Genomic DNA, 24558 nt, shown 5'->3' with positions numbered 1-24558 from the left:
AAGCTCTTTTCACCATGGCAGAATGGCAGCAGAACATTCTCTGCTGGTTTCATATTGAGTGGCTTCAATGAAAGCTCTTCTTATAAAGTAAATTGGAAACAACTGGTCTCTGTGTGAAAATTCAGTTAGTTGGTAAGTCAGAATCTGCCTCAGAAAATACAATTTGCACTTGTGCTTGATCCATGTACAAACAGTTTAATCAAAGGGATGCAGATAATTGACCATGCGTGATTTGTTAACATTCTTAAATATACTGACAGAATAAAGAGAACTTAATAACAAAAAGATATTTACCTTCAAACTACCAAGATCCAAAAGAAGTAAATTTGAGGCTTGCTCATAAAATCCATTTTCAGGAACAATTATATATGAAGCCATCAAGTTAATTTTTAAATCAAGAACCTTCTGTGTTTCAATGACATACAGTAAGCCTACAATAAAAAACAAAGAAAATAATCTATATGCTTTATTAGTTAGGCTATAAATGTCTGATTTACTGTAGAAAACTTGAAGCACAGCACCGGTTTATGTTTAAAAATAAAAAAGCCTTTATTAAGCACATTTGGCAATGATCTGGATACAGCGATGTTTCAGGCTCTATGGCCTTTTCTCAAGATTATGTCTGATTTACTGGCACAAGTGTAACGTGTCTCACAACCGACTGGAACCCTTGAGCAACTGCCAGACACACTGTGGCAGTAGCTCACAATCAACAGGCACAGTTGATTAAAAAAGGATGAATAGTGCATTGGCTACCATGTGGAAGTACAGGAGCGTGTGTGTGTGTGTGTGGAAGCATGTATCTTAATGAACTTCGACAATATGCATTGCTTGTGGGTACATTTGTAAATGGCCCCATTTCACACTGGGATTCCCTTATAGGTCTTTTAATAACATAACAGTGTGGAAAATGGAGTCTAGAATGAAGAGGAGCTGACGAACATTAGTATGCATGGTACAGAGCATAACAAAGAACAAACACTGATTTTAATACCAACTGCAGGCTGACTTTAAATAAAACCTGCAATTAATGTATAATGAAAAGCTGCTTTAAAAATTACTTTATTATGCAACAATTAAAATGAAAATGCTTTCCTCTTGGCAATGAAATAAGTCCTCAGGCAAGGTCAAGCCATCATCTATACAATTACTATGCTATATCACATGTATACTCTTTTAATTGTAACCAAGAATATCAATTAATATTTAAGATCAGTAAAGAAAAGTTGTAGGTTGCTGACGCTTTCAGATACGTTTAAAAGCCAGCACCTTAGTAATAAATGAGAAAATATTAGAGCATACCTGTTGATGTTCTGTCCCGAAATTCTTCAAGTTTTGTCATTGTGGCAGAGGCCAGTTGCTCAAGATGAACATCTTGTGGAGGTCGAAAAAAGTCTACTAAATTGTTGATGGTTTTCTAGAATAAGAACAGACTAATATTAGTAGCTAACACAGGTCCTCATTATTTAACAAATACAAAACAAATTTCCAGCCACATATACAGAGTATAGTAGGATTAGTACCCTGGGTGTATAACCTAAGAGATCAACAGGTCTCCAAGCAGTGAGGTTTTGTCACTGCTCAGCAATACCTTATTGAGGGCCAGTCTGATTACTACTTCTGAAATAATGTGCTAGGTCTATATAAAACATATAATCTAACTGTTTAGTACCACAGTTAATACAAATCCACTACTATTTCTGATTAAGTGTTAGAAGTTATATAATAACCTCTGTTTCCCATTATTTATTGGATATGAGAGTCAAGTGCACAGCAATGGAAGCACAGAGAATAAATATTTACAAGAAAGTTACAATCTGTTTAGGTCATACTTAGTAATCATACATCAGTAAAATGAGATAAATATTGAACTCAGCAACAATGCAAAACCTTTATCAAGAATACTATATTTAAATGCTGTAATAAACTATTTTGTACTTGCCCAATTGATATCAAAGTTAAAAACATCCTAGAGAAAAGATTTTCCTTGAGCTGCAGTGCGAGATAAAACAATGCAATTACAAAGCATGCTCAAGTTTTTACTTACTGCATCGTATATTATTTCTAGAGGCTGGGACTCCACTTGAAGTCTTTGGTCTGCACGCTCATCTAATGGGTTGGTTTCAAACATAAGGCTCAATAGGGAAATATTATTTTCAATCAGATGTCGGGAAGACAAGAGGCAAGGCACTGACTTTCCCTGGGGTGTGCCTGTCACTTCAAAAGTGCCAATCTGTGCTTCAAACCTGTAAACCAGTAATACGCTCGGTAAGAATTAATATTAACATGATCACGCGGCAAGCTAGCTCACATATTGCTAACATCAACAAGTATAGTTATAAAATAACAGATGCTCCAACCAAGCATTGCTAATTTCAAGAACAGTAAAAATGTTTTCCTTTTAAGGCAATAACAACATGTAAAAAGTCTTACTTAATTGCTTGTGCTCCTGGTCGCTGTTTTAATTCTGTGCTCAGATCAGTTATGGCAAAGTTGATCAATTCTGTTGTTCCTTTATCTTCTCGTAATTGAACCGACATGCTCAGCAGCTTGACACATAAACGCATGGCTTCGAACTTGAATAGAACAGTAAATTTGTATAAAGCAATCATACATACATTCATACATACATACATGTAACAGTTATGAAGTACCTTTGAAAGTAATTTATTTAGTGCTGCATATTAGTGTAATATTATAAGGTGAATCGCCCCTTTAAAAAATATATATATCGTCAGAGAAAAAACCAAGAGCATTATCTGCTATATGCAACACTGCATAAAGAATTTAGGCACATATAAACATATTTTGTTTTGCTCCTCCAGCAAGAAGACAGGCCAAAAAAGCAAGCTATCAGGAAGCAGCAGTAAGGCACAATACAGGGGGCAAAGCAGAGCAGATTCATATGTGCTGCTTTTATTAAAGCAAAAAACCTTGAAATCTTGTACTTAATGTATATTGGAATGTTGTTTAGGAAGTAGCCTAGAAGATATGGTCCCATTAGTGTATGTGGGTTTCTCTACTGGAATCGCAAAACACGCCAACAACACTAAAAGCAGTATGACTCATTAGCTTGTGTAGTATTGTTGTTCTCTTATTCAAATCAATGCATGGTTGCTAAGGTATCAAGCCTCCGAAGAAGTCGCAAGACGAAACGCGTAAGGCAGGTGACGTCACTGGAAGGCGCCCAGCATCGCACACGCGGAACGAACGCAAAGAAACGCTACCACATCTTCCCAAGTTACTTCTGACCCTCTTGGGACTTTCTTTGTGCGGACGGGTGCATACAGGGGGAGCCTCCAGGAGGACGGTGCATAGATATGCTTTTTATAAACTTTTGCCATGTGAGTGCATTTTAAGTTTTGTTTTTAAGAATATTAAAAAGGTATTTTTACACTATTTGCTGCTGCATGTTGATTCACAGTTTATACAAGGAGAAGCGCTTCATGATTTTACGTGCGAGTTGATATTCCCTGTTTGTGAGTACCCACCTAAACAAGTTTTTAAGGAAAGTCTTTTTAACTCTTTGGTGGAGGTCAATAGCAAATGAGGGTAACACATATATGGTGAAACAATTGGTCTGTTCCTCACATAAGAGGTGGCAACAACGTAAAACAATATTACCCTATTGGCTTGTTTGTCTGTCTCCCGTGCCTTTGGCGCTGGCTTTTTTATTTCAGTGACAACGTTGTTTAGGAAGTAGTTGTTTAGGTTGTTTACAGTTAAAATTGTAGTTTTGGGTTTACATTCCCTTTAACAAAGAGCTAGCTAGAGGGAGGGGGTAGAAAGCATAAAAGCAGAGAAAACCCCCAATCTGACTCGATCTGACCAGTGTTCAGTTAGCACAGACAGGCAAAGTATCTACCTGTCATTACTATTCCTAAAACCTGCAAATGTGCACTTTTCAGACACAAAATCTATAAAATATGGAGATAGGAGTGGATTGGATGTTTTGCTGCCAGCAGAGAAAACACCACACCTGATATTAGTTTAAGGCTCCTAATTTAGAGAATATATAAATATTTTTTTCTTGCAGCTATAAAACACCTTAAATGCATTTCTACATTTATCATTACCCAGAAACAAGAAGCCTGTAAAAGTAAAATTATAACTCATCACCGCAAAAGAGATTTGCTTAAGCCTTTATTGCTCTTTACATAATTTACACCGGCACTATAAAGATAAATTATGTATTCTACAAGCAATAAATGTTTTGTATGACTTACATGATGAGAACAAGACACGAGATGCTACAGTTTTACAATTTTCACTATAAGTTAACTACACATTTTTTATTGCAATCCACGGGTGTTATTTTATTCTATTAAACATTTATGACAAAAATAAAGTAAATACTGCTTATGAAAAATATTTTTTTTTACTTAAAAGATTTGAATACTTAGAAAAAATGTGTGTCAGTGAAATTAATCAGCTTTGTTCCTGCAACATTATCCACTTTTGGGGTGAAGTCCTGCAACTCTATGCTTATATTATAAAACTTGGGGATTATTTTTTGAGTACAAGTTATCCTCCCCTGGAAATGTTAAAAGAATGACATTGGGGATTGTTTTTCAATGGCTACAATATGAATCTGCATAAGTAGCCAGTAGCTTGTTATAGCCAAAGCACTGCGTATCCTGACAGCGCTATATAAATAAATGATGATGATAACCAAAAGAGAGGACTGGTTTATTGTCTGGTAATAACAACTGATTTAATACTCAAAAGTATTCTTGTAGCCAGTAAGAAAGAAGCCAAACTTTTTACAGGGACAGAGATTAAGATGTCTGCATGTCCACTCTTAAGATTGCGGAGGGTTGCTGATCAAAACCTGAACGTTTACACATTGGGAAGCCCTCTGGAACAGTGCTGCCCAACTTCTGTAATACCGAGGGCAGGAATTTTTCTGGCCTACATGGTGGAGGCCAATAATAGAACCCATTGTTAGCCACCCCCTGTGTTTAAACCACACCCACTTAAACCACAAGACCATGTCCACATTAATTGTGGTAACACATCAAAAAAAACCAAATGATTGGTGCTCACTGCAGGCATATCACTTATCACTCATATATGAAAAATGTCATATTAAGACATACCCTTAAATCCATATGCCCCCTCCCCTGTCAGTAACGCAACTGCAGCAGTTCAGCAGTTTTTAACTCGCGAGAACTGCCTGCGGGCTTGCAGGGGGTGCAGGCTCTGCTACAACTGTAACCACGGATCTCCCGGTAGTACCACCACTGTCCCCTGTGGATAACACAGCTCCCCCAGCACATGATTTAACACCATAGGGGCCCCTAACAATAATTTTCAAATGATAAACCCCGAGAATAAATAACCTGCCTGTGGCTAACACAGCTCCCCCAGCACATGATTTAACACCATAGGGACCCCCTAACAATAATTTTCAAATGATAAACCCACAGAAAAAATACCATGCTTATGTTCCACAGGCAAAGCAGGGCACACACAGAATATGGCACACACAGGGTGCATAGGGAAGACAGAGAATGGCACACACAGGGATTAAAGGAAAGGCAGAGCATTGCACACACAGGGAGCAGGAGACAGGGAAACCTATCAGGACCACTCTAAAATGTGCTACATACAGTGAGACAGTGCTGGTGCCCCTCCAGCAGTTTGTATGAAGTGTAAACAGGTGAACAATGTGGGCAGTTTCAGTCTGGGTCTCAGGTGCGAACAGTAGGGTGTGAACAATAGAGGTGTCACAAGTGTGAACAATGCAGGGGGGATTGCATGTGTGAACAATACAGGAGATTACAGTCTGAATTTGAGGTTTAAACCATGCAGGGGCCAGTTTATCTCTGTAGTGAAACCTTTTAAATCTTACACATGGTAAGAAGACACAGCAGGACTGATGTTCTGGAATGCTTGGTAAACTGCATACAGTAAATAAAACTATAAATGTTTGCATTTGAGTGCTTACTGTTAAGAATACTTACTGTTTTTGGCAAGGTTGGGTCAACAGCTGTGTCACTGTATCCAATGGCTGCATAGAGCTTTGTTTTCTCATCAGGTGACATCAGTTCTTCAAGACCTAAGAAGAACAGTATACTCATTTACCATGCCCTATTACAAAGGTCTGTGTTCATGATATCTGTTTTTCAGCTAATGCAAGTAGCTGCATAATTCTCACTTTTCTAATATATACCAGTTTTTTTCCCCACTGTATTTATACAAACAGAAAGAGGAATATGTTTGTTAAAAGTAGTAAAAATATTGGGACAGATGCCACAGATATACAGAACTAAAGTAAATAAGTTATTTTGTTTCCATTTCTCACATTCAGCAATAATGTGCTAAACAGGATAAAACAAAGTCCTTGCTTGGTAGTAGTGAGTTATAAAATAACTGACACTTATGGAAGGTGTAAACTCAAATACCATACCACAACAATAATTTAAACTGAAAAAAAATGTATCAAGTTATATAAATTTCATTTTCTGCCTTCATAAAGTTCTAAGCACACATCTGCAAATAATCTAGAGACAATCGCTGGTATAATAATAGTGGCGTGAGATGATGCAAACAAAGTCATGCTTACCTCCAGATTTGAAATCCTCTTTTTTCTCTGTGGTTTCTCCAGACCAGCCCCACACCCAGCCAAACCATCCCTTGGAGTTGCACTCATCATCTTTTGCACCTGGCCTGTAGATTTTAAGCCCAGCTTTGCATGCCTAAAACAGATAGGAACGTCAGGGACACCAGTCAGCAGGGGGAGACCAGAAGTAGTCTACATTTCAACTCAATATAATTAAAATGTGTTCAATGGACAAGTCTTCTTCTGCACAATGCACCAAAAATGAAATCATAACTTGCTAAAAAGCTCAGATTTACTGAAAAAACCTGCTGGAAGCAATATAATATTGCTTTATAAAAATATGACATTTATTGAAATTATTTTGAAAGATGTCTGCAGTTCCACTATGCTTCCTAGGGATGCCTACCATTTATTTATATAGTGCTCAAGTTACACAGTGATTTTCATTACTCTATAATGGACAGGAGCCATACACTAATTTAATAAACAAGGGTTATATAGTAAAAAATAGAATAAGAAGGGGCTTGAAAAAAGTCACTGCTATAAATAAATCAAATGGTTGCTTTCAAAAGCAAATTCAGTTTGGTACTAGTGATAACGTGCATGCATAAATAATAAAAAAAAAAACCTGTCATTTTGAATTAACAAAAAAGTCTTTAAGGCTTAGTAAACTATAACATAAGAGGACTACATTTCTTTAATTATAAACGTTTTCTCTTGATTATTTACCTCCATTTCAGCTTGCTGTCTTGCTAAGGTTATGTTAAATATGTCCAAAGCCTTCTCATATTCCTGAAAAATACAACACAATATTTATAGCACTTTTATCAACTTCTACTAGTAGTTGAGAAGGCATTATTTACAGAAAAGTAGAGCAATAAGTCTGTGGGGGAATACAATCCAGCTAAAAAGGCTCATTAGAAGCCAGAAATACATTAGAAATAAGAAATTAAATAGTACAACCTCAGTTTTGGAAAGAACTTCCTCTGGTGGCTTCTTTGATGTTATCTTCGTTCTATACAATTCCTTATACTTCTTGACTTGAAGCCTGTGTTTTCTAATGCATTTCCATGACCACATATAAAGTCTTGGTTTTATGTTTACTTCCATGATGCCAGTTATAGCATACTTCCACCTGTATTTGATATAGAAATCAAGTTGTTCAAATGTTTACATGAGGCTTTTCAAGCTAGTAATTTCTCCTTGAAGGTTTTCCTAAACACTGACTAGGTTGCCCATTTACCATCCCTTTGATTGTATTATATGGTGGTCCAGGCATGGTGGAAACGAGCCAGGTCAGAAGCGTGTGCACATTTTATTGCTTCTGTGCTATTGGTAGAAAATTGTTTCCTGTAGTTTTGGTTAAAAATCTTAAAAGTTAGAATGAAACTGTACACCATGTTTTTCCCAACATTGAAAGAGGTAGTTGCTGATGGGCTCCTCTCCTAAATGTGATTAAATATAAAGCAAATCCATAGGAACAGTGTGAAGAAATCTGTTCCTTTGTGGTTTTTGTTTGAGTCAGGAACAAAGCAGGATCCCGCACACCCAACAGATAACAGCAATATGCCTGGTGCTCACTGGAAGAGGTTCGGCAGCCCCACAACAGAGTACAGCAAAGGAATTCCAACGGCACACAGGACTGTGAGAAATCTTCAAAAATTTATTTCAATGCGGAGTGCGATGCAACGTTTCGGGGAGTAAAACCCCTTTGTCAAGCATACGTGATCTACCGTACATACAGAGTGCATTACCGCATCACCTGCAATAATCCCGTTACAATGACCGCATTGCCTACAGGGAAATGTACCTTTGATATTAGTGGTTACATGCAAATCCCCTCTCCTAGCAGAATTCGTATCGAAGATGGAAATAAATGGGATCCCATTTATTTCCACCTTCGATACGAATTCTGCTAAGTGCAAAAAAATCATTTTGAAATATTGGGGAGTATTACAAGCAGATCCTAAATTCGGACAAATATTTAATCTTCCCCCCATATTTTCGTATCGACGGGGAAAAAATATTGGGGATATTATTAGAACACGCACCACTAGGAGAGGGGATTTGCATGTAACCACTAATATCAAAGGTACATTTCCCTGTAGGCAATGCGGTCATTGTAACAGGATTATTGCAGGTGATGCGGTAATGCACCCATCATTGGGTACCAAACATCAGGTTAACTGCTTTTCCACATGTGACAGCCAGAATGTCATATACTGTATTAAATGCCCGTGTGGTAAGTCCTATGTAGGACAAACCACTAGACAGATAAAAATTCGTTTAAATGAACACAAATCTGTTATACGAAATTTTAAAGCAGATAGTAATAGTGATGTCAAAGAGAAGGGCAAGACAAAGAAAGAGACACTATTGGCTAAACATTTTTTCTTCCATGGTCACCAAGTGTCACAAGTCAGATGGCAGATATTGGAAAAGGTTACCGCAAGGCATGGGCAGGATATCAAAAAGTTACTTCTCCAAAGAGAAAGTTTTTGGATTTGGCTTCTTCAAACTCGTGATCTGAAGGGACTCAATGAGGATTTTAACATGTCATGCTTTTTGTAATCTAACTTTGTTTAGTTTAGTCAGTTTTCAAATTTTAAATTTTTCTCTTTTACAGATAATTACTACAAATGGCAGCATAATTTGAAAGCAGGGTCAGCCTCCCCTTTTCCCTGTATAGGGTAAGATTCATTCTAGAAGAATCCCTGCAAGGGTTAATTTAACCATTTATGACTGCTGTGTGACACAGTTAGTATTATTGTAATAATTTTTTTGATTATTCATTGTGATTTTGTTCCTTTCATCGAGTACACTTCTGTGGGTATTAGTTTTTCTATTGTATGTACTTTTATGACACTTTATGTATTGTACACTATCTATTTGATAATTTTAACTATATATGAGAAAGTTTTTTTAAATGTGTTTTTAACTTACATTGATTGGATAATTAATGATGACACGCTAATTGAACAATGCACTGCTCTATTTATTTGCACTCTGTATGTACGGTAGATCACGTATGCTTGACAAAGGGGTTTTACTCCCCGAAACGTTGCATCGCACTCCGCATTGAAATAAATTTTTGAAGATTTCTCACAGTCCTGTGTGCCGTTGGAATTCCTTTGCTGTACTCTGTTGTGGGGCTGCCGAACCTCTGCCAGTGAGCACCAGGCATATTGCTGTTATCTGTTGGGTGTGCGGGATCCTGCTTTGTTCCTGACTCAAACAAAAACCACAAAGGAACAGATTTCTTCACACTGTTCCTATGGATTTGCTTTATATTTAATCACATTTAGGAGAGGAGCCCATCAGCAACTACCTCTTTCAATGTTGGGAAAAACATGGTGTACAGTTTCATTCTAACTTTTAAGATTTTTAACCAAAACTACAGGAAACAATTTTGTTTGCCATGCCTGCATGTATAGATGAAACATGGAAGGGATTTGTAGTAGTTTGACAGATGAAGGTCAGGAAGCTCATTAACTGTGCTCTTTAGTTTAGAGCTCTTTAACTTGCAGCCCCAGGATCTTATGAAAGAATTATACCAGGTCTAAGAGGAAGTGAGCAGTCAAATCAACACAAAAGAAAGCTTAGTAGTAGTGAGAGAAAACAACAGTTTTGTCTGCTTCAGAATAGCATTACTTATGCCACTAGAAAAATGTGATGATCTAAATAATTGAAGTCACATATTATTGGTCATAGTATTTATTATAGTGTGACATACTTTTTAATGTAATACTACCAAATCCATCTAAAAGTGCTGCACTACTCTTGATATAATCGGCTTTCAATCATTGCAGTTCAGCACTTGCATTTATAATATACTGCACATCCATGAATTTTCAAGGGATCTGTTAACTTATTTTTAAAAGAGATGATGGGGAACATGGTAAATCATCGGAACTCATGTGCCTAGATAAATTTTGCCCCACAGTTACACCCCTCCCTTCTTTAACTTTACATTATATTGTTCAATGTTTTTTTTTTCAAAACGCAATTCCTACAGTCTGGCAGTTCCAGCTAATTAACAGTCTTGGAGGAAAACTAATTTCTCACAACCAGAGAACAGGATATGCTAAACAAATAATGCTTTCAGTTGCAAATAAATGTACAAATCGCCACTGAAAACTTTAAATTACTGTACATTGCAAAGTTGCTTAGAATTACATTTTCTGTAATTGTGCAAAACATATTTTTGGATGGAGAGCTCTTCCAAGTACACTGTAATCTGCAAATAATTTGTAGAATCTTCCAATATCTGAATGGGTCACCTCCATATACTCAAATATCCTCCCACACTGTAACAACATAGAGGCAGGTTAACGGACTCCTGATAAAATGAAACCTAGCATGTATGAGAAAGGGAAGGCCGGTTTTAAACTCAACTGGCACAGGAACAAAGGTGAATAATGAAACATTTCTGTGTATAGGGCTGAGCAACAGTGATGAGAAAAAGTAAGTACACACTGTGGCATTTTTTTTTAGTTTTTCATCATACAGATATTTGATCTTCATTTCAACAACATTAATAGATACAGGTGATATAACATATCAGTATACTTTGCCCATTTATTAAAAGAAATATAGGCAATATTCCTTATTGCTATAAAAAAAGACAATGATTGAAGCACAGACTTTATTATGAACTAAATAATTTAGGAGAAAAGCGTATATTCCACACAAATGGCAGCTTAATGAACTAGCTATATTTCAAAATCCAAAGAAAAATTTGGGTGCTCCAGTAAATCATAAAGATAATGTCTGTGGTATAACAGGATTCTTTTCAGTTTTATGTTTTACCACAAGTTTTCATCAGATGTATTTTTAGTTTGTCATCTACTGTTATGACTCCCGTGGTAATGATTTGCAACTGTCTTTCCAAAACAGCCTATCATTTAAAAAGGAGTTTTCTGATGGATGTCCAATGCCAAATTGATTGCAGTTATAAATATTAAATGTCATAAAGAATCACTATCACAGTAAAGCACACTGGCCAAGACAAAAAAAGGACCACTAATTTAGAGTTTGTATTTTGTGATCCATTACTTTATATAAACTATTTCTTGGCAATACATGACAAAATTTATTTGGTTTTAATAGTATTATTCTGTAGAAGCATGAATGGCTTTTGACTCCTGGTTATCTTTATGTGTAATAACTAAACCCATCCTGTTATCTGCTATGTAAACAAGCATTTTTGCCCTTTTAAATGTTTGCCCGATAGTTACTAAGCAGCTTATTTTTATATTAGCCCTAGTAGGGTTTCTGAAGAAAACATTTATTTTGAGAGGTAACAGTATATTAGATTTAGATTCATTTTAAACCCTTTAATTTTTTAAGTTATTGGTGCTTTAAAATGCACAACTGCCTACATTGATATGTGACAGTTATGTGTGCATTTGTGTTTTCAAAATTTTTCTTGTGTCCTTTGTTTACATTTATTTACATAAAAACTCAGACACATTCTATCCATTCCTTTTGGATTTTTAGACGCCTATTTATCAAATGATGAGATCATCCATTAATAAATATGCTTCTAAAAATACCATAGGCATTAATAGAACCTGAGTGAGTTTTTACGCATTAAGCTCTAAACTCACATTTTGATAAATCTACCATCCATTTTTCAGCTTTTTGTGCGCTTTGCTCTGGATATGCTGTGCCTCCTTGCCCATGTGGGAGTATAAAATAGTACAGCAAGGATGTCTCATAGTGGGGTGTGGGGTAGAATCTCCCCTGTTCAGACGCCAAGAGAGCTTAACACAGCAATATTTAAAACAAATACATTTTGAAAATAGTTCTACATTTCCGAGCAGATCTTGCAGATTTCATGTTGTATATATTTTGGAAAGCTACATTGTCAGTTACTGCAGAGGTGTATCAGGTCAGTTTTCTCATCAGTCATCATCCTCTTATTCACTTTTTTTTGTGCACATCAGCTTACACCCACTGGCCGCATTACAACCAAACTACAGCATTTCTAGTTGTCTGTTTCCTGTGAAGGTGGTTATGGAATAAACAGACAGCTATGAAGGGGCTACTGTGACATGACATAAACAATAATGGAAATATACTGTTGTGATAAGGTGTCTTCAAGAAAGAGAATTAGTGTGGGTTCATGCTTTGAGATATATTTTAAATGAAAGATTAAATCAAATAAAGCTTACCATTTTGAGGCATGATTGGTAACACAAACATCTGGACGAAATTTCCTGTATGGTAAATTTCTGGACATCAAGTCAATAGACTCTAAAAGTTCCATGACACTGTGGTACTGAGGAAACAAAACAAGACAGAAATAGTTAATTTTAGTACACAAGCAAACCAAGGTAACCAACATACTCTGACATGCTGTAACATGTTCTATACCTGTACCAATATATCTGTAGAAATAGGTCAAATCAACTAAACTTTTTGTGTTTTCCAGTTATTCTGAATTGAGAAAACCAGTCAGATGACTGGTGAAACGTCTTCAAAGAAAACACAGCAAGTCCAGTTGTTCTGACTTATTTCTATAGATACAGTATATCATGACCTAGATGAATGAGAATCTTCACAAACATACTATTACCAGTAATCCTATAATAATCTTTATCTGTGATGGGATGCAGAAAGCTATAGTCATTGGTGGTACATTAGTTAACTGGAATGCAGTACTGGGTCGAATTCAGTATCAGTGTCTGATCAAGACATTGATAGGGCTTTCTACACTTCTCCTATGTCTGTGTGGGTTTTCCTCCAGTTACTTCTTTTTTCTCCCATACTACAAAAACATACAGACAGGTTAATAGTTAATTAAACTGACCCTACTATATGTGATATGGATAAACTGCACTGAGGAAGGTGATTATGTAAATGATGAACAATATATGTAAAGCCCCGTGGAACATGATGGTACTCTGTAAGGATAATAATAATAATTGAGTAGCTGGAGAGCCACAGATTGCAGATTCCAGTTCCGCAGTTTATTCCTAATTTCCTCATCTGTACTATCAGTATCAGTTGTATCAGTTTGGGGTGTCGGTGGGCTCCTTAAAGAATGCCAGTCAATGAGTCTCTGGTTCCACTGCACTAAATTTAGTCAGAAAAAAAAATATAAAGCTGGCAATAAAAGACCAGTTGGTAGCTTAATGGCTTGTGATATAATATGGATAAGTCAAAAGGCTTCTGGAAGAATTTTCTGTGAACAGATGAGACCAAATTAAAACATTTTGGCTTGAAAGTTTCAGCATAAGATTCTTATTCAGTATATGTAACACGGTGGTGGCAGAACCATGTTTTGGGCATTTTTTGCTGCCTCTGGACCAGGACAGCTTGCCATCATTGATGGAACTACGAATTCTGAATTGTAAAAGCCAACTCAAGAGGAAATGTCAGAGAGTGGGTCACACAGCAAGGCAATCACCCAAAACAAACAATTTGCTATTTGATCTATCAAAGAAGCATGTAAAAATGTATGTTTCTGAATGGCCAAGTCAGAGTCCTGACCTTAATCCAACAGAAATGATGTGGAAAGATCTGAAATGGGCAGTTCATGCGAGGAAGCCCACTTAAGCTATTCTTCAAGGAGGAATGTGCTATAATTCCTCCAAACTGATGTGCATAACTGATCTACATTTACCACAAATGTTTAGTTGCAGTCATTGCTGCCCAGATGGGGCACACTAATTACTAAAAATAAACAAACATTCACATACTGCCAAACACAAATTTGTAACTCTGTATCATTTTCCTTGGTAAATAATAGAACAGTCATTATATTTTTGACTATATCCCATTCTGAGTCATAAACATGATTAAAATAAGTTATTTGGCATTTGTTAAACCTATTTCAGTCCAATATTACTGCAGCTGATGATAAGCTTGACAAATAAATGTTCCAGCAGTACCAGCGGTTTTGTCAGGATGCATCCTTAGGCTTAGCTGTGTAACTTTATGCTGCAGCAAGAACAAGTTATGTTTGAAATATGAAAAATTCCAAACTAGATATTGAATATACTACAAATATACTCAATGTGTTTTTTTACATACAAGTATAAGTACACCAACCTTTTATCCAGGCAGTAATTATGAGGGCACAGATTACCAATTGCACTGCACACTCCTTATAAGACCACATATTCAGCACTGAACACAAAACTGACCTGAGGCTTATTAAAATCAATTGCTATGTCCTGGAGATTTACATCCAAGTCAATCTTTGGTGAGGAAAAGTCAACATCAGAACGAGGGTTCATACGGAGTTTTGCTCTTCCTGATATTGGACGGAACACTAGAGAAAAAATAAACAAGGTTGTAAAATACAAGATGGTCATAAGTACGGTAAATAAAGACTAACAATATTCAACATGCTTATAAGTGGTATTGTAAATACAACCCTTTTTTCAGGATATATGATCAGATCTGAAAACTAAATTTTACATTTAAAAAAAATCTAAAATAGGCCTCTAATTTACTTTATATTACTTTGTTATCCTTAGGAGTTCCAGTTTCTATGTATTTCATTATAAAATTTAAAGGAGAAGGAAAGCTACCGAAGCAGATTATTGCCAATAGATTAGCCACAATAGTGCAAGTTATAACACTATACTTATTCTACAGAATGCTTTAACATACCTGAGTAAACAGCTCTAGAAGCTCTCTCTGTTTGTTTAGGATAGCAGCTGCCATATTAGCTTGGTGTGACATCCCTTTCTGCCCGAGTCTCTCCCTGCTTACTCATAGCTCTGGGCTCTGATTACAGCAGGGAAAGGAGGAGGGAGGGGGGAAAAGGGAGCAAACTGAGCATGCTCAAGCCCTAGCCCTGAAGGTTTATGCTGAAAACAGGAAGTCTGATATAGAAGCCAATGTGTACACAATAGAAGGAAAGAAATGCTGTGCTTCTTTTGACAGATGACTCAGAGCAGCATTACTTTGAGGGTTTACTGGTGTATGTATATAGACCTTTAGCCTTTCCTTCTCCTTTAAGGCACATGTAGAATGGAGAGAATACATTATGCACTACAGGATGGTTACATTTAATTTAATACCATTCATATAGTAATGTGTAAAGGGCCTGTCTCTAAGCAAGACTGTTGTTTTTGACTGAAAAATCATACATGTAGTTTTCTGCACAATTAATGTAGATTTATCTATCAAGCTATGGCATAGGTATTTACATTGTCAATGCTGTGGCATCTTATACCTGATTAAAAGTCATTGTAGATCATTTTAATTTTCCTGCAAATATTGCTCTGCCTCTATTACGCATTACTTATTTTATGCTTTGTAAGCTTTGCTTTCTTACTATGAAAACATTATGTACATTATTATATCAGTTTCACACACTAAGCTTGCTGTGGTTAATAATACATACACAATGCTGTCAGTCAATCACACAGCAGTCGGTTTGGATTGTGATGGAAGGTCAACGCCCCATGTGACCATGTATCTCTGCAAGTTATGGTTGGCATTTGGGTGCAATTTGGTGGAAATGGCACTCACTAAAGTTAAAGGTATTCATTTGCAATAAAGATATTATGGTTTCCCTTAACAAAGCTCCTGTGTGGAGTGGGATTGAATTCAATTAGATACCAATATTATTAATCAGATGATGAATATTGCCATTTTGTGACATAATTGTCTTGTTTTATCTAAACTAGTCTGTATACTATGGGTATTTCCAGACGAGCTTGGCCAACTTGCATTTGGTGTGCCACTCCTATATTTTAATGCTATCAGTATTTTCTATACATATACTTCCACAGGCTCAAACAGAATGTTTTTTTTTCAGCTGGAAAGAAAAAATATGTAGTACTTAGATACAATACTTTTGCTTACCAAAATCATAACCTTCAGGAATTGTGTTGTGAGCAGCAACCCCATATTTCATGGTTTCCTGTACAATACAAGTTAACATTTAACAGAACTTTTTGGACAACAAAGTACCAATCAGTTTAATAACCTTTAGCAAAGATTCTGGAGGAAAAGAGTCATCACAGTTTATAGTATCACCATATCTATTACCCACCATAGTCCAGTGTCTGTCTGGCTAGAATGTGACTAGGTGTAACAACTGGGCTAAAATACTCTTCACTTATATGCTAAATAGTATCTGCCTTTCAATAGAGCGCCTCTTTGTAAAACTCAAACATATGAACATGTTTCTGAAAAAGATTTAATGCGGCTTCCCAAAAGTTGTCTCATTCAGTATTTCAGCTCATTCTGTCTAAGCTCGCGAGCGTCAAGAACTAGTAAAGTAGCTGTGTTACATAACATCATGTAAAGTTGATCCGATTGCTATCTTGGAGACAGGAAGGAATTTTTTTACCCTATGAGGCAAATTGGAGAGACTTCAAATGTTTTTTTTTTTTTTGCCTTCCTCTGGATCAGCTACCAGTAAGGCAGGTTATATATAGACTTAAAAGGTTGAACTTTATGGACGTATGTCTTTTTTCAACCTTACTATGTTACTATGTCACATTTAAAATAAAGACATCCTAACTTACTACGAAAGTACAACATGCAAGGACATAGGAGTGCTCCATAAATTTTAAATTGCTGCACATGCAAAAATAACAGCATTACAGATAAAAGAAGTATATCCAAGATACTAAACTTACCAAAGCTGTGTTACTTTTGTGGTAAAACATATTTGAATTCACATTCCAGTAGGCAAACAGGTTATCGAGGCGTACAAGCTATCAAAGACAAAACATAATCATTACACAAATGAGTTTTAACAAGTAAAAAAGTTCATTAGTGAATGCCAGAAACAAAAGTGCATAAAACCTCAGAATCTGCATGTGCAGTTAATATCTTTGTTTTCAAATTTACATGCCCTTTGGAGAAACACTAAATTGACCTCTGTTAAATGAACAGTTAAACCAAAGAAGTAAAGGATTTTCAAGTAATCAAAACATAATGTACTAATGCCCTGCAATGTTAAAATTAGGCAGCTTGCTTCAAAAACACTACTATAGTTTATATAAATAAGCCATGGGGTCAGCCATTCAAGATTAAATAGGGCTAAATAACACAAGGTAAACAGCAGATAAGATCTGTAGAATACGAGTTTAGTACTCACACAGGAATCAAACCCCATTGTATTCTACAGAGCATATCTATTAAGCTGGCCATAGGCGCAAAAATATAGTCGTACAAACAGAAGATTCGTAATATTTTCAGACCGTGTGTGGATCGTTCCGACATTTTTTGTACAGTGGCAATTGGTTGTTTAGTTAATCGGAAAGGGTAGAAGATTTCTGGCTGCTACAATGATATCTCTGCAAGTATTGCGATATCCATGGGTGACTGTCATTACCATTTCTGGGACATAATTTCCGTACAATTGCCGTCTGTCAATTTATGTCCAGTACAATGTCTGATTTGTCATTTTTAGTACTTTATTTAGTCTGAATGATTAGTAGCAGGTCGGTCCATTGGAACGAACAATCGCCCATCATTTGTGGGAACAATATCTGCACGTCTATGGCCAGCTTAGGGTATATGTTAAACAAAGGAGCTATACTGTTCCATTACATAAAAGGGAATACATTTAATGATCTCATTTTATTATTTTTAATGGCTGAAAGCAAACGGCGGTTATTCTAGCCGATATTTAGCAGCTACAATAAATTAACTAGTAAGAAGTGTATTTGACTAGTTATCTTACAACAAAAGAAATCAACTGAAAACTTTCCAAGCTGTCTAAATGTATGTTTGATAAGGGCAACAAATATCTTACATACCAATAAAGGATTAATAAATTATGGTATGTTCTAAGCAAGAGACATTAGGGATCATTATTTCCTGGGGTGCCCCTCAGTGCTCACTTACCAAGCACTTGCATCTGGGGAATGTTGATCTCTACACCAAGTGACAAATCAAATATCTGCTGCTCAGTTCAGAGAGTACTGCGGGCCCTGCCATTACTACCTACCTTATTGAAACAAAGCAGTTTTTTAACTAACCCCTTATTGAATTAAATTATTAATGATAGCAGGTAGCACTCTATCCAAGGGTCCAGCCACATGTCTCTGCACTCTGAAATGGAGCACAGGGTCTGCAGCCATTCTGCACAGAAACAAAGCAATGTGCAAAGTGCAAAACGGACGATTGTGGCCTGTTTTGCACACTGCTGTTTTTCATGTAACTAACCCCCATTGAATATGATAAAGCTTTTGTCAGAGCAATAAAATGTTCTTTTAGATCTAGTTTTAGATTTAGTTTAACCTGATACTACAGTAAAGCTTAAAGAAACAATACCTTGTAAAATAACTTGGCAGATTCATCATGTAAGCATGGATTCCAATTCTTATCAGAGGTCTGTTAGAGAGGACAAATATATTTTAAAATTCCTTGTCAAAATCCCTTTAAGAGCATAATGAAAAGAGGGGCAGATACACGTTATATAAAATCTTATATCGTATTCTAGTTTATTTATTTTTCTTACCTGCAAACTAAGGTTTTGAAGTGACACTCCAAATGATAGCGGGCACTTAGGATTTGTGATCTTTAAACAGAAAGAAAAAAAACATAAATGAGGAAAAATCATTAATCTTTCATGGCTCAAAATAAAGAAAAAAAAATAGGAGGGGCACACTGTAGCAAAAACATTGCACTTACACCATTAGGAGTAAACTCAGCTCATTAACATAATAGCCCAACACATCATCCCCCTGAGGAAGTTGGAATTAACAGCGGAACGCATTGGGCTATTATATCGATGAGCTGTGTTTACTCCTAATAGTGCAAGTGCAATATTTGATTTTAAAAAACTGTACTATTGAGTTTATGATGCGAGTGTCCACCCCTGTATTTTTGTTGTGTACCGATACTGGCAGTTAAGCCAACCAACATTTGAGGAGGCTGCACACCACCATACAACTCTACTTTATACTCTACACACTGTTACTTTGGATCAACTCTGGATATCTATTAACTTCAGGCAGATACTGTATAGATAAATATAAGGATTGTGAAACGTGGTCAACTTATTTATATGCCTTCTTAGCGCCCCTTCCTTTGTTATAATGATCAAATTAAAAATACCTACTATGTATTATATGCAGCCAAATGTACTCCAGTTTTTGCATGACCTGGTAAGTTATGCAGGTACAGGTATAAATTTGAAGAAACTAAACCACTTATACCACCCAGAATATTCAAACAATGAAAGTGTGGTTTTAGAGTACACCGCCAAAAGATAGGGACGACTAAAATAAATTTGAATGTAAAACCTATCTGAACTCCAGATATGGACTAAGATAAATACTATCAAGTATAATATCAAGCATTGAGAAGAGGTTGGTAGAGTTATTATTAACTTGGATAACCAAGTACCTAAAAATAGGAGCCAGAGATGTCTTATTCCCACCTTGTCATGTCGACAAACAGAATCAGCAGGAAACTATTACTGTAATATGCATGTTGCTGAGGTCCTTTCCCAGAGAGCCACTTCCATGTGGAAGTTTGTTTTGTCAATGTTGCTGTACACAGAAGGTCAAAATTATGTTTTTCTATTTCAAGTCCAGGTATCTATCAGCAACTCTTCCTAAAAATGGGAACCCAGTTTGCAGTTCAATGGAATAATCTAAAATTTTGACCATTTCCTGTATTGCAAGGTTTGATCATTACACCATGCTTCAGAGAAAAGTTTTTAAGACAGAGATAAAGGGTCTTAAAGAATCTAAAAAAATGTACCTTGTTTCCCAAACCTGACACATTCAACAAAGTACAAATACATTTATTTTCAAACCACTGCTTTTAATTGTAATATTTAACAAGTGTTTTTGTGGTCACTTGGATACCAAATGCTATAGAATCGCTATAGTATTCCCATTGGCACAGTTAGGCGCTAATGGGATGCCATTCTTTGTTGACTTTATTGAGATAAAAGAACATGCCCCAGGTCAACTGAGCCAGGCATTGTTTCATTAATCTAAAGAAGACTTAATTGAAGCACAGATACTTAACAAAATGATCATACCTCAGAATACGTTAAAGCACACAAAATGTAATATATTTTTAAATATGTACAAAATATGCAAAAAAAGTGTGTGTGTGTATATATATATATATATATATATATATATATATATATATATATATATATATATATATATATTTATTTTTATTTTTTATCATGCTTGTTGCTGCATTTTGAGTTTGGCATAAATAGCAAGTTGATTTAAGTTAATGAATCACACATTATCTTCAAGGAGACTTCTCTCTTCTGATCAGAAAGCCATCAAAAATGGTTTAAGTGTTTGAAGGTCAAACACTACACATAAGTGGACTAATATATGCAATGAACAGATAGCTTTTAAAAAAAATGGTTAAAAAGGGTTTGAAGGTTAATCGCTACACATATGTGCACTGCTATAGCCCTTGAAATTCATGAAGGCAACGTTGAATGAAACCAAAATATGCCTTTTCTCATGATCTTTTGGTTAAGATGTGGAGACACCTCAGTAATACAATTTTGTTACTAGGTGAAGGGAGTTATCAAACAAACATTTTTTTTCCTAAAGAATGAGTAGGCTCTAAAGCAGTAGTTAGAAACCAATCTATCACTGTTGTCCTCTAAATAAGATAAAAATAAGATAAAAAAGAAACTTAGTTTGAAACACATGTATATTTGAAAAAATAGGTGCAGGGAGTCAAACCGAAACATCAAAATTTAGAAAGAAGTAGAAAAAAGTTCTACATTTGCAGTACTTGTATGTTAAAGAACAGGGAGCTTCAAACACAGAAATTGATCTGATGTCTGTTGGAGTAATAAGGCAGATGCATAAGTATGTACTTACATCATCTTCATAACGGATGTGAATGTTGGAAATTTTCACTTGAAGATTTTTAATGACCTGAGTTATTAATTTCTCAACAAAAGTGTCCTGTCTTTCTTCTTTCGGTTTTTCTAATGAAAAACAAAGATAAATGCAAATAAGAATGCCAATACCCATAAAGCTGCAAAATATGAAAATCCGATTCACAATTATTCAATTTTTATTGTATTAAGAAATCACTTTTTTAACATAGTGTTAATTAACCTAGTGTAAATACATGTTAGTGGCAAAAAAATTCTATTGAGGTTTTAATGTTTTTACATTGTGCTCCATATTTCATTTCTGGAAATCCACAGATTTCATATAATTGATTGAATCCAGTATTATTTGAATTACAATTCCACCATAAAAATAGCTTAATAGCTTCCTCAAGGAGATATTCAAATAGAACATCCATTGTGTTGACTAACACAGACAAGTTTGTGATCTATGACAAAATTGTTATTTAATGCTCCCTTACCCTGATCAGCAACCTTTTGCTTTGCATCTTCAATACGCTGAAGTTCCTGTTGTTTTGTTTCCAAGAGCTGTTTTTCTTCTTTTTCTGCATCATATTTTATACCTAAGAGAAAATGCATTAAGAACTAAAAGAGAGCTTACTTTATTTGCAGAAAAAAGATGTGACATTTACATTATAGAGAAGCAATAAAACAAGAGCTTGTTGCTACCTGAGCATAAAAATGTAGAATATGTAAAGAAATGCGGACAACCTTTTATCTACCCTTTTAAAATACTGCATTATAAATGCAATAGAAACACACATACATGTGAAATGTGAGCTTCTAAAAGGTCTTGTCAAAGAGCATAACATACTTATTCACTACATGTAGAGACTCTGAGAGTTAGCTGTTTTAGCTTTTAAAGAAATCTCTTGTCCTCTACTTTTTTGCATAAGCTGTAAATGGTCCAGATGGTATGCACCAGAGTGAGAAGAACTACAGGTAATACATTGCTGCTGTTCCCTAAATACTGGGTTGCAAAAGGTATGTTAGAAGCAGCAACCACTGTTACTATGCACACCCACCGGTGGGCTACATACACAATAAAACATATTTTGGCTTAAATAATTGTGATATTCATTTCTCATTCAGAAGGTATTTATTTCAGTTAATATTCAACTTACTGGCAGTAGGAACTATAAGCAGATAGACTCCATCCAAAACCGCTTCCACAGGTTGAGTATATAAATTCTTCCAAGGAATCTTTAGATCAAGCTTTCCTATGCATTAACATAACAAAGGAAAATGTTGCTTACAAAGTTTTAAATGAGCATAAAATAATGGTTCTACTCAAAAATATATACAGGCATGGTATCTATTATGCAGAATGCTCGGGACCTGGGGCTTTACGGATAAGGGATCTTACTGTAATTTGGATCTCTATACCTTAAAGGGATAATGTCATGGGAAAATATTTTTTTCAATACACATCCGTTAATAGTGCTGCTCCAGCAGAATTCTGCACTGAAATAGGTTTCTCAAAAGAGCAAAAAAATAAATAAAATTGATTTTTTTACATTTTACTTTGAACTCTGACATGGGGCTAGACATATTGTCAGTTTCCCAGCTGCCCCAGTCATGTGACTTGTACGCTGATAAACTTCAGTCACTCTTACTGCTGTACTGCAAGTTGGAGTGATATCAACCCCTCCCTCCCCCCCTGCAGCCAAACAAAAGAACAATGGGGAACAAAAAGGTAACCAGATAGCAGCTCCCTAACACAAGAACAGCTGCCTCGTAGATATAAGAACAGCACTCAATAGTAAAATCCAGATCCCACTGCGACACATTCAGTTACACTGAGTAAGAGAAACAACAGCCTGCCAGAAAGCAGTTCCATCCTAAAATGCTGGCTCTTTCTGAAAGCACAAGACCAGGCAAAATGACCTGAGATGGCTGCCTACACATCAATATTACAACTAAAATAAAATACACTTACTGGTTCAAGGATGACATTTTAAACTGTAGAGTGAATTATTTGCAGTGTAAACAGTGTAATTTAGAAATAAAAACTATAACATAAAAATCATTACAGAATCCCTTTTAGTCTACTAAATAATCATTCAAACATTAAATAAACCCAATAGGATTGTTTTGCCGCCAAAAAAGATTCATTATACAATATCTTAGTTGGGATCAAGTACAAGGTAATGTTTCATTATAACAAGGAAATCATTTTTAAAAAATGTAATTACTTGATTATAATGAAATCTATGGGAGACCACCTTTCCGTTATTCGGATCTTTCTGGATAAAGGGGTTCCGGATAACGAATTCTATACCTGTATTTAAAAACAGCACCTCACTGGCATTTCTTACTAGACAATTTAGCAGAACGCAAACATTTACATTATAGTCAGTCATAAAGATGCTTTCCTGGCATACATCATTAGTTTTCCATACTATCATTAGAACAAAGATTGTTCTCCAGACAATTTTAGAAGATGCACTACCTTTGCATGACTTATAAGAAAAAAAAAAAATAAGCCTGAAAGTCTTTCCGAGTTGCAAGACAACAGTATTATAAAAAAATAAATAACTAAATAAATAATATGAGGCTTGTACAATGCTGTGGGGTTAAGCTGTACAACCCTTTCCTAAAAAAAACAATGCTGTTACAGGGTCAGCATGAAAGGTTAGTTATTTTTAAGGAATGCATATTAGTGCATAGGTTAAAGGAACAATAACATCAAAAAATGAAAGTGTTTTAAATTAATACAAATATAATGTAGTGTTGCACTGCACTGGTACAACTAGTGTGTTTGCTTCAGAAATTATGCTATCGTTTATATAAACAAGCTGCTGTGTAGCAATGGGGGCAGCACAGGAGAAAAGGCTTGTTACACAGCAGATAAGCTCCGTAAAACATAATGGTGTTACTGTTCCTTTAATTACACAGATTAAAAAAAAATATATGATTGCTTGGGAATTGCAGAGAAATGTACAGTTAGTTAGCCAGCCTGCAATGGAAAGAATTCTGTTTTATGTTTCAGGGGGTGATTTCACATAAACACCACGGGGAACAATTTTTGGGTTCCGACTCGCAGAACTTGAACCTCCATTTCATACAGTCTGTTTGAATAAGTGACTATGTCGCCATGGGGCTGCCATAGTTTTAACACATTTGTACTGCAAGCAGTTACATAGTTACAGTAGTC

General features: G+C 35.7%; 1 protein-coding gene across 1 annotated transcript in view; it reads right to left on the bottom strand.

The window, feature by feature from the left end:
* Positions 1–24558, bottom strand: part of vps13a.L (vacuolar protein sorting 13 homolog A L homeolog) — a gene marked incomplete at its 3' end in the record, with an annotated part of 45397 nt that overhangs the window by 8540 nt on the left and 12299 nt on the right. Inside the window, 17 exon segments of the mRNA NM_001092965.1 lie at positions 295–431; positions 1303–1417; positions 2048–2246; positions 2434–2576; positions 5967–6061; positions 6569–6701; positions 7295–7357; positions 7529–7700; positions 12742–12848; positions 14719–14846; positions 16394–16451; positions 17176–17253; positions 18821–18880; positions 19008–19067; positions 21364–21473; positions 21863–21964; positions 22526–22621. Coding sequence (NP_001086434.1) covers positions 295–431; positions 1303–1417; positions 2048–2246; positions 2434–2576; positions 5967–6061; positions 6569–6701; positions 7295–7357; positions 7529–7700; positions 12742–12848; positions 14719–14846; positions 16394–16451; positions 17176–17253; positions 18821–18880; positions 19008–19067; positions 21364–21473; positions 21863–21964; positions 22526–22621 — 1856 coding nt within the window.

Source organism: Xenopus laevis, chromosome 1L, assembly GCF_017654675.1.
Source record: "Xenopus laevis strain J_2021 chromosome 1L, Xenopus_laevis_v10.1, whole genome shotgun sequence".
In the NCBI taxonomy this organism is placed as follows: Eukaryota; Metazoa; Chordata; class Amphibia; order Anura; family Pipidae; genus Xenopus; species Xenopus laevis.
This window is presented reverse-complemented; position numbering and strand designations above follow the sequence as displayed.